The 13,210-nt window shown below is 36.2% G+C and overlaps 1 protein-coding gene across 2 annotated transcripts; it reads right to left on the bottom strand.

Moving 5' to 3' along the window:
* Positions 1-3,956: 3,956 nt before the first annotated feature.
* On the bottom strand, positions 3,957-11,443 carry LOC130737544 (uncharacterized). Of its 2 annotated transcripts, XM_057589353.1 has the most exons (6): positions 11,315-11,443; positions 9,465-10,798; positions 9,317-9,392; positions 6,247-6,626; positions 4,671-4,769; positions 3,957-4,559 (listed from the first exon to the last, which is right to left on the bottom strand). In XM_057589353.1, the coding sequence occupies exons 2-6, from the start codon at positions 10,698-10,700 to the stop codon at positions 4,419-4,421; spliced, it is 1,932 nt and encodes a 643-aa protein (XP_057445336.1). In that variant the 5' UTR covers positions 10,701-10,798; positions 11,315-11,443; the 3' UTR covers positions 3,957-4,418. The 2 variants fall into 2 exon arrangements, with proteins under 2 accessions (XP_057445336.1, XP_057445335.1); XM_057589352.1 differs by lacking the exons at positions 9,317-9,392; positions 9,465-10,798; positions 11,315-11,443 and adding an exon at positions 7,426-9,301.
* Positions 11,444-13,210: the final 1,767 nt, after the last annotated feature.

Genomic DNA, 13,210 nt, shown 5'->3' with positions numbered 1-13,210 from the left:
AATCTGAGAAACTTTTTCATAAAATTTTGAAAGATTTGCCTTAATTATCTAAGATTTACCTATATTAATCCTTACTAATACTGCATCAACCATCTCCTCCCCTATATGCCTCTACTGTGAACCGGTTGGCATGGAGAAAAAATGAGGAAGATCACTCGAGTATGCAACTTGCTTCATGTGGTGCTGATAATTGTGTAAGTTGATAATTGTGCAAGTGTTTGACATAAATGTTGTTGAGTAATTAGATTATTTTCGTCATCCTCTTTTGACATTATTTTAGAATGATTTTCTATTCTTATAGCTATGACTAAGGAAAATATATCCCTACTTGCGTTGTTCTTAAAAAAAAAATATAATTGCTTTGGTTGTAGGGAGATCGAGATTTTCATTGTCTATGGCTTCAAACTTTGAAGCTATTTTCCAAGTCATCTTATGATCATCTTTGTCTTACCTAATAACTGGGTAAGAGGAAGGGACGCCACTCTGGATATGGTATTTATTCCCAACTTTAAATACCTGATTTGTTACTCTATAGTTAATCTCAACCCATGATTTGTTAATTTGCTGGTCGAGTGTAGTTTCAGGCAGTTTGTAGTTTATGCATGTTTAGGAACTATTGTCATGGACTTTTTTCAATCATTTAGACATTTACCCATTGAAAATTGACAAGGTTCTACCTGATTTGTTCACCATTTGAGACAATAGGGTAATAATTATGTGCTATATAGTTTAGGGGAATAGGTATGGGTACTACATGTCTGCAAGGGGTAGCCATATAATGAATGGTTATGTGATAGTTTTTTAATATTGGGAGGGGATCTTTTTCTAATTATAATGTTAACCTTTAAATACTAATATGTAACCGTAAGGGTAGAAGAAAGGCAAGGCTTCCCACCAAAATACTTTGGATGAGGAATCTTCTGTAAGTACAGGGAATCCAAGAAAATTGACAAACACATGTACCATGATATGTACATGAAGGTGAAGGATAATGTATTCAAGAACAAGCGAGTCTTAATGGAAAGCATTCACAAGTTCAAGGAAGCTTGCTAGAAGGGAGAAGCGCCTGGCCCTGGTTAGTTACTTGGTGTATCGCAAATCTATTTAATTATGTATTTCATGAATTTAAATATTCTTAATATTTGAACTTGGGATCTACTGCACAAAAAAGTATGTTCAGTGATGTTGTTAATGAATGTTTGACACTTCTTTTCTCTATCAAATGTTTAGGGATCAGGTGATTTACCATCAGCAACACCCAATGCTGCACCTACTACCATAAGTTGATTTTATTGTTGATGTGCATGGTTAGACAAAAGTTTAGGGGCTATTTACTGATTCTTTCTCTTTGCAGAATGAGGGATACATGAGCTTATCATATCTTTACTGATTGATATTATGTTAAATTTCAAATAAAATAAAATGGGATAAGAACTGAATGCATTCAGTCAGTGGTTTTCTTTTTAATGTGCTCTGAATTTGATTCTATTTCATCTCTTTTCCCTGTTGTGTTTTTTTCATGCTGTATTTTTCTCACTTGAAAACCTTTGGATACAAGTATTGCACTTCCCTTTTCCATTTCTTTATTTGTAACACTTTGTGCAAGGGTTTTAGATACAAGTATTGCACTTCCCTTTCTTACATCTTCTGCACTTTCCTTTTTAGGGTGCATGGTTTAGGTGGTCTCATCAATTAAGTTATGAGAGGAATGAAGACTCTAATGACATGTAAATATAATTATATATGAATGTTATTTGTTTTCTTTTAGTTTAATATGATATTTAAACTAAGTGGATCTAAAGAAACCTTTTGGTTTTTTCAAACCTTTAAACCTTAGATTGGAACTTTGTTAAATAAAAATCTATATGTAAGTATAACCCTGACTTTTATTTGATAGTATGAGATTAAAATGTCTATTTTAAAGAAACTTTAAATTCAAGTTTTTAAAAACAATGATCCTGCATCAGTTTCAGCCTTTTGTCTATGCTTTCACTTATATAGCACACTCTTCACAACCTTATGCAAAGCAAAGTACCTACTAAAAATCTTTTCATGCATATGATTTTGTTCTTCTATATTGATTATTTTTCTGCTTTTATACTTAAATTTCAGGGGTAGTTGATGCAGCATGAATACTTAGAAGAGTTCATTTCCAAGTGATTTGAAATATGGAGCATTTGGTGTGAAACACAATGGAATAGGACATGAACAATGAGCACATGCATATACATAGGATGAGGACAAGACTAAATGATCCTCTAAAGGGAATTAGGGGATAATAAAAGAATACAAGCCCACAAGTCCTTCAGTTTGTGGATTAATGTTGTAGTAACTGGATCATGATGGGTGAGATCCAGACTATATAGAATTAAGATTATTGGAGGGGTTTGTAATGGTAGATGTAAATTCTAAATACATTTTGGTTATACTTAAATTTCTTCATATAATTTAAGAACAAGTGCAATGCAATACACGAGTAAGCAAAGATTTTGGTCACGCAATCGTTTTTGTTTTAGTTTTGGTGTTACTTATATATGTTAAAATGGTCTGAGTTTAAAATACTATAATCAAGGATTTTAATACATGTTTTTGAAATGTCTAGCGGGGCTTATTAAGATTGTACTATCAATGTTAGTATCTCAATTATTCTATAATTAAAGTATTGATTAATGCCTACTTCAATAGCCAATTACCCGTGCAGCGCCCAGGTAAAAGCACGTTCTCAGTGTGTGGAACCGAACTTGCATAATCACGTTCATGAAGAATGTTTTATCTTTTTTTCACAGTAGATTAACTCAACTATTGTTTATTAGCCACCATTAAACCGTCTCCTTATATGTTTTGTAGTATTTGAGATTTCGTAAACCAATCTTTTTATTAGTTAATCAATCGCACGAATTTCAATCTACGCAACAAGGGTTTCAATTTAAGACTTTTTTACCACTTTGCTTAGCATTTCAAACTCTTCTATTTCATCTGTTCTTTAATATGTTTGTAATTTCTTATATCTATGATTTGTGCTATTGTCTTCATGTTCACGAAGAATGTTAAACGAGTTTCTATTGATCTGGACCAGGCTTAGAAGAGAAGTCATTTTGTCCACTTTGCTTCGCATTTCAGACTCTTCCATTTCATCTGTTTCATATATTAAAAAAAAACAACGTATTGACCGACGTATCAAATATGACAGACATATTTCCCGTGCAACGCACGGGTAAGAAAACACTAGTATATTAGAAAAGTAGAACTTCCATCAGGCTGATTTAGTGACGTGTCATTCTCATATTAATTTTCATAAAAAAAATTCCACGTGTCATTCTCAAATTAATTCTCATAAAAAAAATCACGTGTCATTTCATTTGATAGATTCTCTTATATTGTATTATTTTATTTTTGAACCGAATTTTAGATTACTCCTTACTAAATTTATTTCCAAAACAAATCTTGAAACCGTTTTTATTATCTATTTAAATTAGGAAAAGTCTCAAGTCTAATTTACTACATATTTACAGGAATCCCGTGATTTCTCCTTTTATTCTTTCTCATGATCCACGATATAAAAAAAATATATGTAATGCTAAGATTATAATCCATTAAAATTTAAAATATTTTTCCTAATTATCTAAGATACTGCATCAGTCATCTCCTCCTCTATATATTAATATATTAGAAAAGAATTAGATAACTTATCTTTTGTTGACACGTGTTTTCTAATTTCAAAACAGATCTTGAAACCGAATTTGAAAAAATTTTCCCTAATTATCTAAGATTTAAACAAACACGCTTAATCACATTCATGATTAATTGATATATCAAATACAATAGACATATTCCCCGTGCAAAGCACGGGAAAAAGACACTAGTTTTATATAATATTCAATGGCGATTTTTTTAGTCTTGTATCTCGCCCCCAACAAAAAAAAAAAATCCTGGATACATCCCTAATAAAATGGTTTCATCAACGGTGAGTATGTATAAAATAGTTGCACTGGGTTCGACATTCACGTAGGAAGCAGATTTAGAAATGTAATTCTTAATCGAAACTAAGTGGAGTGCAAATTTGAAGTGCAATTACAAGCAGATCTAGATTTGTGCAAAAGTAAGAGAGAATGAGGTTTGTATATGTTAGGTGAAAAGAGGCTGCAAGCACATGATTCACCAAATTTAAAAATTTGTGACGATTAGATCTATAGGACATCAATGGTACCCTAAAAAAAGACATCAATGGTACAAAATGAGTGTAACAATGTAAGGATTGAAGTGGTGCAAGTTGATCCCTCCTCTTTTACAAAATTAGTCCTTCATTTCCCTTCCCTCTCCATTTCAAGCTTCCAAAAAGGGGAGGGATTGCCCTCCCTTTCCCTTCCCTTCAAACCCTTTGCTTACCCTCCCTCAAAAACCCTCGAAGTCTTAGACTCTCACAAAGATGGCTCACCATCCTCATAGACCCTAACCTGGCACAGACATCCACCTGCTTCATCAGCAAAGACTACTTTTTTCTTCTCTTCACGCACTCCATCTTGAGGAGGTGATGGTGAAGGATCAGCAACAGCTAATTTCTGTAGTTGATTAACATCAGTAATTACTAAACAGGAAAGAGAAAACAGAAAAACCATAACAAAGCCGTTAAAATTCAAGAGGTTCATAAGAATGATAGAGGACCAGTATACCATTATCTTACAGAAACGTTTGTAGTCCCTTGCCATGAATTTCAGCCGCCGTTTTGCCTCTGCTTCAGCTCTTGTGGCATTCTTAACCGCCACTCTTATCTGATAGTCAATAATTATTAACAAAAAACCAAATATATCAATTTAAGTGAATGCCTCTAGTCACTTGAAGTAATAAAATTACAAGAAATTAGTGAAAACATTTGCAGTTCTAAATTGGAAGAGAAAAGGCTATAGCCAGAATGATCTGCTTTACTAATTGACAGCATGGGCAAATAATGAGTCAAAAACATTAAGACAAGGCATTAAATTGCTATTATTTTTAGCAGAAAATGAGCATCAAGAGAGCTTGAATTAAAGGACGAATCTGAGTAATCTCCCTCTCAATTAGACTATGGTTACCTTAGATTTCCAACTTTAAATTGCCATAGTTATCTCATTATCATATCACTTAATTTTCTTTGGTACATAACAAAAGTTGTTACTAAGAAATAAATTGAACCAAGTCCCCGACTCAAAGCTCTTCCTACATTAGGCCTAAATTCCTAATTCCTAATCCATTAGAGCGAAACATAGGCTCTCATCATCCCCTCTTGATTATAATTACATCAGTAACAACTAAAGGCCATAGTTAAATATACCCTCAAACTGCTGATGTCACAACCAAGTAAACCACAATAAATGTACGTAGGGAAAATATAAAGTAATATATTTTCTCTCAAGAATAACTAATAAAGCTAGTTAAAAACCTTAAAACGTTTTTCTAATGAGGATGACACAGTTCCACAAAAAATAATGTATTACATACACTTTCAAACAAAACATCTGGAATCTGATCATCATTTGGAAAACATAATAGCAGACTTATCTTCTAAATGGTTCCTAAATGGAACAACATAATGGTCTGTAAATCACAAGCATAAAGCAGAGTGGTTTCATGTTATAAAAGGAAATTTTAACTAGTTTTACAAAATAGGGCGAAAATAAAACACTTGGACTACATCCAAAATGGCCGATTTAAATTTATTCACATTTAAATTACTTTCAAGTGAGCTGAAATTATAACAGGCTTCAACAAAACAATCACCATTTCTATTGTTGAAAGTAATAGTAACAAAAAGGTTTTGGGTTATCATACCTAAAAAGGTTTTCTCTCAAGAATAACTAATAAAGCTAGTTAAAAACCTTAAAACGTTTTTTCTAATAAGGATGACACAGTTCCACAAAAATAAGGTATTACATACACTTTCAAATAAAACATCTGGAATCTGATCATAATTTGGAAAACATAATAGCAGACTTATCTTCCTAAATGGAACAACTGAACAACATAATGGTGTGTAAGTCACAAGCAGAAAGCAGAGTGGTTTCATCTTACAAAAAGAAATTTTAGCTAGTTTTACAAAATGGGGTGAAAATAAAACACTTGGACTGCATCCAAAATGGCCGATTTAAATTTACTCACATTTAAATTACTTTCAAGTGAGCTGAAATTATAACAGGCTTCAATAAAACAATCACCATTTCTATTGTTGAAACTTGAAAGTAATAGTAACAAAAAGGTTTGGGATTATCATACCTCGTTTACTTTATATCTCAAAGACTTATTTCGACAGAATTCAGATCTTAATACAACATCCAGAATGTCCTTAATTGACTTCAATTCTATGGTGAGTTTTTCAGCAATGCTTTCTGTATCACGCATCTGCTGCTCTGAAAATATAATTGCACTCTTTGAGTATCTCTGTCCAGAGCTGCACCCCAGGCGGGTTCTGGGGCGAGAAGAATGAGGAATCCTAGAAGCACCTTTGGGATGGGAAACTCCTTTGAAAGTCTTAGAACCAGAACTAGTTTTGTTAGGGTTATCTGTGAATCCAGCTCCCATGATATCATTAAACCCTTCAGTAGCACCATTCTTAATAGTCTGCTCAGTAAAGTATAGTGATGAACCCATGCTTTCTGAAATCATCATAACAATATGTAAATAAAATAGAATGAGGTACAAGATCAAGCAATTTAGAAAGAACTACAAATACTAACAATATATGAATGAAAATAATTGTGCATCAAACACAAATATATACATGGCCACTTTTGTAGAAACCCGAGTTATTTCTGACAAAAATGAACTCAATGTAGTTCGAGAAAAATAAAATATTTTAACTCAAAATAAAAGCCTATTCAGCACCAAAAAAATAAATAATTATATAAAAGCCTATTACAACTTTACAATTTTCAAGCATTATATGACTGCACCACCAACCCCGTCATGGTTCAACCTTTCACATAATATGATACTTGTCATGTTGCCTGTAGCTATTCAAACACATTTTCCCTCTTTCAGCATGTTAGAACTCAGAAGCAGTAGTTTATTGATAGAACCCTAATTCCCAATTGGGGATTAGGGGAAAGATACATGAGAGAGATGCCAAACACCCTCTCTAACCCTAGAAAGAGAACCACTTCTCTCTCTAAACCCAATTCCTAACTGAATACCAAGATGATTCCTATTCTCTAACCCCCTATTATTTATAGGCAACAAGCCTTACTCCTCTCAACTAACTATCTAATTATATGATAACTCCCTCACTTAAACTAACTAAACCATGTGTACCTATCAATACTCCCCCCCCTGAAAATTCACCTTGTCCTCAAGGTGAGGAACAAAATACAAGCTACAAAAAGAACAACTATTCCCCAATTCTAATGTTGACAACCATGATTCTAAAGACCCAAAAGAAACAATCACAGCTTCCACCTGGATCCCATTGCTCTTCTTCATTGCTCTCAGTAAAGTCCAAAAGTTCTCTTTTCCACAACACTTGCAAAATTTCCTGTGACTCTTGGAAGTGAATTCTGGTTCCTTGCTGCCTCAAGTAGATGGGTAAATTGGGTTTTAACCCAAAAGCTGATACATTTATCCCAAAATCTGATACATTGGCCCAACCTATTAGTTTGACTCCACTAGTCTGTTGTATGACCCAATTCCTCCTTAGTTGGGTATGGCCCATTCTGTCAGGGCAGAAGTCCAGTTGGTACCCCATCCTCTCTGGCCACACCTCTGCTGCTTGCACATTCCAGAAACATTCCCATCCACTGCTGACGACAAACTCTTCCCAACTTGCTCTGAGTTCGTGATTTCCCATCGCCACACAACTCGACACAACCAGCGGCGCTAAGACCCAGTTACTACTGCCCCTGACGACAAAGTTTGGCGGCGCAGCCGGTGGCCGTTGGAGCGTTTCTGGCCTCACGAATGGTAACCCACGTGAAAATCTGAACTCTGTCGCCGTTAATACCTTGGCCGTTCCTCCGATTGGGTTATCGGAAGCTTCAGACTTGCCTCTGATTTCTGTTTCTCCTTCCTGCCCAGTCACCACTGCGATCTCCAGTTTCCCTTGCGACGACTCCGCTGGCGCTATCACCGCCTCCTCCGCTTCAAGAATGGGTTTCTGCGACCCAGAAGTTAAGTCTTCCACTGCGTCTGATGGTTGCTCACCCACTGTAGCGTGCCTCTCTTCTTCCGCCGTCGTCTCCGATTCACCCTCTGTTCCAAGATTCGGTTTCTGAATCGCAGAGGTTGAGTCGTCCTCTGCTTCAGATGCTTGCCCAGCCACCGCTGCGACTGGCTCTTCTTCCGCTGCGGTCTCTGAATCCTTTCGCTCAGGTTCTCCTGATGTCGCCGCCACTGTTCGCTCGATTGTAATCTCAGATTCTCTCTTTTCTCGTTCAACAAGAATGGCTTTGTGAATAACCTCAAGAAGAGAGAAAGATCCAATCAATCGTACCTCCATTCGGATCTCTTCGCTCAATCCTTTCAAGAAGATGTCTTTGACAAATTCTGGATCAATTCCTCTCAGAGCTCCGACGTACTTCTCGAATTCCACCACATACTCCTCCACTGTTCCCTTCTGTTTCAGAGAAAGAAGCAACTCAAATGGATTCTGAGACTTGGAAGGTTGAAACCTCCTCACCACTGCAATCTTGAACCCTTCCCATGATGGATTGGGATTACAACTCATCCACCATCCAAACCAAGTAAGAGCCCTTCCTTCTAAAGCCTCCATGGTTGATTGCATCTTGTCTTCCTCTCTCACCTTCCTCGACAGAAAAAAACGCTCCATACTGTGTGTCCAATCATACGCATCAGCACCCCCAAAAATTGGAATTCCCCTCACCAATTCCTCTGAAATTCTTGCCATGCTCCTTGCTTCTTCCATAGCGCAGCAAAGAATTTGTGGTTCAGGCACCAGATCGGTGCTCTGATACCAATGTTAGAACTCAGAAAATCAGCAGTAGTTTATTGATAGAACCCTAATTCCCAATTGGGGATTAGGGGAAAGATACATGAGAGAGATGCCAAACACCCTCTCTAACCCTAGAAAGAGAACCACTTCTCTCTCTAAACCCAATTCCTAACTGAATACCAAGATGATTCCTATTCTCTAACCCCCTATTATTTATAGGCAACAAGCCTTACTCCTCTCAACAAACTATCTAATTATATGATAACTCCCTCACTTAAACTAACTAAACCATGTGTACCTATCACAGCATAATCTCTAATTTGAAAATGGGGGTGGGGGGCATTTAAACATGTAGGTGTCATTTATGGTTATAGATCACAGCAAAATACTTAAGGCACTAACTCAGATTGTTTTCATGATGCGTATCAACGGTTTCCATGGCTTTATGGAGCTTTTCCTGAGAAGATGGTGAAATTGCCTGAAGAGAAACCAATTAGTAAGAAGCAAAAAAATAAACCAAGTGAATAGAAATTTTGTGATAAATATGCACCTTTCTGGTTGATAATAGCTTTTCAGGACGATGCAGCTTTGGACTACTTTTGAGATCATCAAAAGAAGTCAATTCATCAGTAGCTTCATAGACATGTCTCTTCTTATCATCATGTACGGAAGCAAATGATTGCTTCTTCTCATACTCAGGTGAATTATCTGAGCAAGAAACTGGAGATCCTTTTGGATTTAGGCAATGTTCAATATTAGAGCTGGGTTGTGCCTGTATCTCCGCACCAGCAGTAAATTCATATTTATTGCAGCTACCGAGAAAAGTATTATCATCTCTACACTCTGGATCTATGCAGTCAAGGCCTTTATGAGTAACTACGTTTGGTGGTGAGGCTGGTGGTTCATTGCCACCATCAAGTTGATTGTCGTCAACATCAGAGTTATGATCTTCAAATTCTATTGCAGGAAAGTTTGTAGTCTGGTCGCTGCTTAGTTCAGAGTTATTTATCACAAGATCCAGACAAGATGGGCTCATCATTCGTAGTGGAATAAGATCAACATGCTCTTCCCAATCATAATGTAATTCATTCTCCAAATACCAGGTGTGGGTTATCTCTGCCTCATCTTTGCTTTCTGCAACAGAATTGTAATCTGTCCCGTCGAAACAGTCAGCTTCAGGAACCTCAAATTTCACATCAACAAGAGAAGCTGAATCCCCACTAGAGGGTGGGAGCTGTTGACCATGATGGATCTCTTGAGAATTGACAACTAGCACAATCTCTTGGGAACAACAAGTTGAGACTTTTGTGCATTTTCTCTTCCTGGCCTTCACATTCTTTGATAGTTTAGATCTCCAGCTACTGAGAGTCTCAATGAAATCAGAATCATCTGCGGCCATTTGGTTTGTCCTGTAGTCTTCTTCTAGGGAAGACATATCTTCAACCTTTATTTTTCTTTTTTCAGTCAAGTCAAAACCTTGTGAGTGTTTCCTCTTGCTTGTTTGGCAACTCTCTTTCATTTCCTTTAGTGTAAAGTTGTCAAACCCATCATCATCCAAGTTAATGATTTTCTGATCATCACCATCGTTAGCATTACATCCCCAAGCATCAGTCCATGATCTTTCAGCTTTTGCATCAGCCTTATCAAATAAGATGCAGTCATATATGTCTGCAACCTCTTTAAATGCAAGTCTTGGTCTGCCACGAGCAACATTAAGAACTTTTGTAACTGAACCCCCTTTAATAGTCTGGATGAAATGAAGATGACTACAACTTTGTAGCTCCATTTGGATACTCCACCCCAAATCAAGATATTTGGCTTAGTTAGCACTATCTTCCTTTAATGTTAACCTATGACTATGAGTCTATCAAGAATTTCAAACCACTGAAGACAACAGAAGAAAAGAAAACAGACATGATTAGAAGAAGAATCCAAAGCAACCCATTATATTGTCACTTACACAGGATATAAATTTCATGTAATTCTCGGAAAATGCAAAATAAAAATATTTGAAGTGCACACATCAAGAAATTGACATTTTCTCCATGATATCCAGCAAAACAATATTCAACATCTGTATAAGCTAGTAATAAATCAAACAGTTAAGCTTTAACATACATTAATTTTTTTTCATCAAAACCCTAAAAATTGAACATCCAGATTTGATAACAGACACTAAGAAAACGCAAACTTTCATTGCTCAAATTTCCACACCCGAAAATCTGCCCCCTTGAGAAAAATAAAATAAAATCGGTAGACACAACTAATACTTACAAACAAAATGAAAGGTTCCATCAGAATCACTCGAATTGCATTTTTAGGGTTAAAAAGAGACACACACGAATTGCATGGAACCAACTTAAAGCTGAGAAATCAAACATAATAGACCAGAACACTGACCTGAGATGGATACAACGCTGCGTGCGTTCTGGGAGAGCGTGAGCTCCAGAGAGTGTGTTGGAGATAGAAAGGGTCACATCACAATAGAAAGTACTTATAAAATGAAGAATGCAAGCGCGCCAATTCGTGTTGGCGGGAGTGCACGGCAGTAAAGATTAATAAAAACCAATGTTGCTAGAACCGAACCGGACCGCCCGGTCTGATTGGGAACCATGGCCTTATCTGGTTCAGCCCTCTCTTGTAACCGAATGTACAAAAAACCGGTCAAACTAGTCCTAAATTGGTAAACCGGTGGGCCACCGGTCATAATTGGTCCAGTCCTACTGCGTTTTCTTTATTCTGTTAAGTTCAAACACATATTTATATCGTTTATCATATTTTAAATGATAACAACTTCAAGAGTATAAGTGTAATAGTTACAAATTTCATATGAACAGAAAAACTCACTTATCGTCTAAACCCTTTATTGTTTTGTCAAAGTGAAAGTTAGATCTACAAGACAGTTCAGCACAAGCGGTGACTCTAGTGTTTGGTCACTTCTATTGTCTAGCTCCAACTGACAAGCAAAAAACATTGTCTAGAGAATGAGCGCTATCATTGATTTATAAAATATCTCTGACAAGCTTGGAGAAGAAGTCAAGAAGCAAAAATCATGTGACTCTTTACAAAGCACGTTGACCGAAGCCAGATGTACAACATTGTCACAATCTTGTTGCCAAATTTTCTCATCAAAGAAAGGAACGAAGTTCGAATGCCACCAACTAGCTGACAAGCTACATCTTCTTGGAAAAAAGTCTCCACCGAATAGTAGGATGCATTTAATGCACTTGACAAAAGGAACGCTTGATTCAACGGCTAGAACTTGCTGTGATCTAAACGCTCCAACGACTATCACCACTCTTAGAAGCACTTGACGTATAAAAGGAAGACTTGAAGATTTTCAACACAGGATTGACCAACGCAAAAACTGAAATTCTGATTTTGAAATCTTCATCAAACCTAAGAGAAAAATCTTCATCCACTTCGTCTGCTCACAAGAGAGATAAAATCCTAAGAGTCAAATAACTTCATCTTATTCTCTCTAGATCTAGAACTAAAAGTATATCTCAGAGTCAAACTCAAATCCAATACTTTGTAGTTCCTGTGCTTAGAATCTTTCTACCATCACTCTTGTAAGAAGAGAACCTTGTTGAAGAAAATGATCTTGAGAAAGATTGTAAGAGAAGTCCTTGAGAATACTTGAACTAGAAGAAGTCTTTGAGAATACATGAAAATGAGAAGTCCTGTAGAATACTTGTGAAGGAGACGTTCTTAATACTTGGTGATTAGTGAAATCTTGGTGAAGCCAAGGACTGAATTTAGCCCTATTGTTTAAGGGGGGAACCTGACTGTGTCCATATCATTTGCTTACAATATTTATTAATCCGCTGCACTAAACGATTGCGAAAAGTTTTTGAAACTAACAATTATTTTGAAAAACCAAGTTTTATAATAACACAGTTCAAACTCCCATTTCTTGTGTTATTTCATTATATCTCAATTGGCATCAGAGCTTAGTCTGTAGAACTAACATCTTAACATGTATAGAGAAAAGATCCTTGACAGAAGATCAAGTTATTCCAACAGGCTCAGCCACGCACAAATCTCCATTCTTTGATGACACAAATTATCCCTACTTAGAAGAATCACATGCAACTATTTATTGAGTCCACGAGCTACAAGATGTGGGACATCATTGAAACAGGAAACATTGTTCCCAAAGTTAACAAATCTAAAACAGATAACAAAAGATAATTAACTTCATCAACAAGATTAAGGTCTATCCCCTTAATCAACTAACCAACATCAAGATAAAGGTTTATCCCCTTAATCAAATAGCCAACAACAAGACTAAGG

The sequence above is a fragment of the Lotus japonicus genome, chromosome 2 (genome assembly GCF_012489685.1).
Source record: "Lotus japonicus ecotype B-129 chromosome 2, LjGifu_v1.2".
NCBI lineage: Eukaryota > Viridiplantae > Streptophyta > Magnoliopsida > Fabales > Fabaceae > Lotus > Lotus japonicus.
The sequence above is the reverse complement of the archived record's forward strand: the minus strand, read 5'-3'. Positions and strand labels throughout refer to the sequence as shown.